At 43.5% G+C, this 4577-nt stretch overlaps 1 protein-coding gene across 1 annotated transcript; it reads right to left on the minus strand.

The window, feature by feature from the left end:
* LOC109710861 (DEAD-box ATP-dependent RNA helicase 52C-like) lies at nucleotides 387-4227 on the minus strand. Its single transcript, XM_020233650.1, has 7 exons — nucleotides 4097-4227; nucleotides 3503-3560; nucleotides 3323-3406; nucleotides 2189-2431; nucleotides 1821-1988; nucleotides 1551-1664; nucleotides 387-1253 (listed from the first exon to the last, which is right to left on the minus strand). The coding sequence occupies exons 1-7, from the start codon at nucleotides 4210-4212 to the stop codon at nucleotides 756-758; spliced, it is 1281 nt and encodes a 426-aa protein (XP_020089239.1). The 5' UTR covers nucleotides 4213-4227; the 3' UTR covers nucleotides 387-755.

The following is a 4577-nucleotide window of genomic DNA, read 5'->3' on the forward strand; positions in this document are numbered from 1 at the left end:
GAGAAATGCTATTTGTTCACCCAATTCATGGATGCAAAATCTTATATCCTCTCATCCAAATATTTAAACTTTAAACATCCTTTTAGGTCTTTAGCATAAAAATATAGTGATAAAAAATAATAATAATTAGCCCTTGCATAAGAAGAATGTAATAATTACACTGACTTTTGAATGCCCAAGTAACATTCCTCATTTTCAAAACTAAGTAAACAATACCGACTGTCCCTAGAGCAAGTAGTAAAGTACTTGGTAGTTGGTACCCGAGGTCCCAAGTTCGAATCCTAATTGATTCACATTTTCAGCTAAGTTCATTTCTAAATGAAATAAACGAAACAGATAGCGTGGTATATCTCAAAAAAAAAAAAAAAAAAAAAACCCAACTAAACAAACAATGAAACAGCAATAATGAAACTGTGAAAGCAGTGAACAGGGTTTTTGAACAATTGGCTTATAGACTAATGCAAAATGCATCGTATTCTGCACCTTTCTACAAAACATTTGCCTGCTACAAAATATTCACCCAACTGCCTATGTTAAAAATTGAGTTAAGAACAAGAAGTTTTTTACTGCAATCCCCCAAAACAAAAGCCGACTAAGAAACCTGATTTATCTGCACCATCATAGTTAGCCAATACTATGGAATAAAGCGAGTAACAAAAAATTAAAAGAGAGGTTCGCCATCACTAACTAATGTATAGTGTGTGTGGTATATTATGCACTCCCCATGGATGGGAAGAAAAGGAAAGGAGATTGGGCTAGTCCCAACCAGTCGGAGTGATCGATTCATGGCCAAATTCATAATTAGCCGAGGCATGGGAATTCTCACCTGCACTTGTACCTCCATATGTTTCAGCCTGATAATTACCTCCCCACGATGAAGAATCCCTTCTATAATCACGGCCCCCAAACCTCCCGCCACTGTTGGGCCGTCGGCTTCTGCTTCTACCATAAGATGACATGTCAGCAAACTGGAGAAGCCAATCTGGGACTTCTTGTTTGGCTTCTCGCATAAGGTCAGCCAGAGCTTTGGCTAGGGGCTGGTTACTATCAGTGAAAAATGCAGTAGCCAAGCCGGACTTTCCAGCTCTCCCAGTTCTGCCGATCCGGTGAACATAATTGTCTATGTCTTTCGGGAGATCAAAGTTAATCACATGAGCAACATGTGGAATATCTAGACCACGTGCGGCAATATCAGTAGCTACCATAATAGGTGTAGCACCACTTTTGAAGGATTTTAACGCAAGCTCTCGTTCCTTCAATATGAAGGCATAGATAAAAGAGTCAGATGGAAAGAAAAGCACAAACCGGATGACTAATACTATTTAAAAACCAAAAAACAGAACATCTCAGAAGTAATTTTTCCTTTTTGTTAGAAGCCCATGGATTAAAGGATTCTTAACTGATTATTTTCCACAGTTCCCACAGGTTTCTAATCAAAGAATCTCCTTATTTCTTCCCAAGATTTGTGAAACTAGTAACCTTCTTTACATATTATTTCATTTTCTTTTCCCGATCAAATAGAGAGAGAATAGGGCACAACTTCTACTTACTCTCTGTGTTTTATCTCCATGAATAGATGTTGCAGGTAAACCTTTTACTGATAACCAATGCTCCAAGAAATCTGCCCCTCTTTTTGTTTCCACAAAAACCAAAGTTAAAGCTTGCTGTGAGGCAAGCAAGCAAGCTCTGTAAGAATCACGAATGGTGCATTCAAACATTATCGAAGTAACAAGAAAACTGACTTATGTTTTGTAGTAACAAACAATAAACAAAACTGAAATGGATTAACGAACTCATAACAAATGTTCACCACAGAATACCTTGTTATCAACTCTTCTTGCTCTTTGTTCATAGAGAAGATCCCTTAGATGGTTTCCTTTCTCCACATCAGAAATATAGTCGACTCTTTGGCAAATTAAGGCAGAGCTTGATCCAACCCTCCCAACAGCCAAACAAACGTAGTTTGAAAGGAAGTCAGCAGCTAGCCGCTGCACAGTAACAGGTAGAAGAAATAGAAAAAAGAATTAGTGCTTTGTTATCTAACACAAAGAGCTCAACGAGATATAGTATGTAAGAAAGGATACGCCAAAATAATGTTCATAGAAAACTTAGTTATTTACTACAAAGATGAAGCATCCAAACTTAAATTCTCATGGGACTAATAGGCAGAGAATGGAAAGCATCATACCTGCATCTCCAATGGAAAGGTTGCACTAAAAAGCATCGTTTGTCTAACGGCAGGAGGAGGCATACCCATCCGCTCAACTATTTTCCTTACTTGAGGCTCAAAACCCATATCCAGCATTCTATCTGCCTCATCTAATGCCAGATATTTGATTGTCTGAAGAGAAACCCTAGCTCTCTCGATCAAATCCACTAGACGGCCGGGTGTTGCAACAAGAATATCCACACCTCTCTCCAGGTCTCCAAACTAAATTTAAGGAACATATGTATATATTAAAGTGCAGTAATAATAATGAGATGATAAACCATCTCAACTCAAATCCATCGAAGTTAACTAGTGCTCTGTGGATTGGCGTTAAAAAAAAGAAACAAAGTACAGCAGTAAAGAAACATAAGAAGAAATGAGAAAACTAAACATCAACTGACAAATGAAGCAAGCTAAACTACAAAGTTCAGCTAGAATCGGCTAACATAAATACCACAAATGGAAGGTTGATGGAGATGAAAACATTTTCTCTCTAGAATTACCACACTCTAATTAAGACCTAATAAGAAATAATGGGCTTAATGGGCTTTACTTTTTCTTTCTAGAATTACCACACTCTAATTAAGACCTAATAAGAAATAATGATCAACAAACAGTCTGATATAAAATAAGTAGAACTACACGTGAAATCAGCCTGTGTCATACAGGGAAAATAATAATAACAATAAAGTATGTACCAAATTTCCTGTTGACACAACCAACTTGAGTGCTAGTTGTTCATGCATGAAGTCTTTACAAGAATCATATCAGAAAATTCCAAGGTGGGCCCACAGCGAATGCAAAGCACATTCTATTACAATAAAGTAATAAAGCCAAGAGGTTGTAACACGCCTGCTGGTCATTACAGGACAAAACATTTATTTATAGGAGCCCTTTGACCCGGCATAAGCTCCTGTCAAAAAAAGGGGTGCTGTTAAATAGAGCTACTAACAAAACAGTAACATAGTTCTTCCTCTACATTCCTATATAGCTGGTTTCACTGCTATCTTCCTCTACAACACATATAGCTAGCTACCTACCATGCCATTACAATTCCCATTCCCATCCCTGTTTGCAAAGGCAAGTACCCAATAAACAAAAGTACTAACCAACCTGCTGATAAAAGGGAGCACCTCCATAAACCACAGCAACCCTGACACCCGTTTGATGAGAGAACTTGTTCGCTTCCTCATATATCTGCGAGGCGTAATAATAAACAGTATTAATACCCAAGATTCAACGAATCCAAATATTCTGCATTTTCTGTTGTGACGCAGGATAGATGTATAGGACCTGGCAGGACAATTCTCTTGTCGGAGACAGAATAAGAGCGTTCGGAGACGCAATTCGCCTGCCATTTGCAGCTCTCTNGTAAATGGTTAAGAACACTGATCATCGACTTGGTGGATTTTTTTTTCTTTTTTTTTTTTTGTTTTTCTAAAAGAGCAATGCTATATCTAATTAATTAACGAGCAATTTTTGGGTTGTAGTAGCCTAGGCCCTAGCTCTTACAACATGTTCACGCTGCATGTGTTGCAGATTTTATCTGCGAAGGTGTACAACGTACTGCTGCTCGGAGTTCTGGTGGTGACGGCGATAGCTTCGCCGGCGGCGCTGTTCACCCACCGCCCCCCGCGGCGCCACGTCGCCTACAAGCGGCGGAACCTGCAGCGCTCGAAGCCCGACGGCGAGCTCCGGATGGTGGCGTGCGTGCACACGAACCGCAACGTGCCCTCCATCATCAGCCTCCTGGAGATCTCCAACCCGACGAAGCGGTCGCCGATCTTCGTCTACGCCCTCCACCTCATCGAGCTCAGCGGCCGCGCCTCCGCCATGCTCATCGTCCACAACCCGATCCAGACGAAGCCCGGCGGCCACCACCACCGCAGGGCCGGCGCCTCCTGTGGTGGCGGCGGCGGCGGCGGGCAAGTTTTGAGGATCCCGCTGATGATCGGGAAGCAGAAGGCAGCGGTCTTCCCCGACCCAGTCTGCGCGCACGCCATCAGGTCGCGCCCGGCCAATGCGATGGGAATGGCGTGGCGCTGCACCGGCGTCGGCTTCGCGAACCCGCACCGTGCGATGTTCCGGTTCACCGCCTCGCCGAGATCGATCTCGGCGAAGCTGCTCGCGGGCGGAGGCACGTCGGCGCCGCTGGCCTCCACGGGGATGTCGTCGTACGCATCGAAGTTGATGCCGGCGGGGCCCTCGTCCTCCGCGATCCGCAGATCGGCGAGCCGATCCGCGGTCTCGAAAGGGTTCGGGGAATGAGGTTTCTTCGGCGTGCGGTGGTCGCGACGGGGCCGGTGGCGGTGGCGGCGGAGGCGATCGGAGTCTCGGGAGGGAGAGAACTCGGCGGCTGGGGAGGAGG

Source organism: Ananas comosus, linkage group 5, assembly GCF_001540865.1.
Source record: "Ananas comosus cultivar F153 linkage group 5, ASM154086v1, whole genome shotgun sequence".
Lineage (NCBI taxonomy): Eukaryota > Viridiplantae > Streptophyta > Magnoliopsida > Poales > Bromeliaceae > Ananas > Ananas comosus.

Excerpts from the sequence above, each read along its gene's own strand:
- LOC109710861 (XM_020233650.1), bottom strand. The coding sequence starts at position 4,212 with ATGGCGTGCGCGCAGACTGGGTCGGGGAAGACCGCTGCCTTCTGCTTC. Across the intron at positions 1,989-2,188 it reads CCTTTCCATTGGAGATGCAG|CGGCTAGCTGCTGACTTCCT; the intron begins GTATGATGCTTT and ends GTTACTGTGCAG. Across the intron at positions 1,665-1,820 it reads CAAGAAGAGTTGATAACAAG|CAAGCTTTAACTTTGGTTTT; the intron begins GTATTCTGTGGT and ends CTTGCCTCACAG.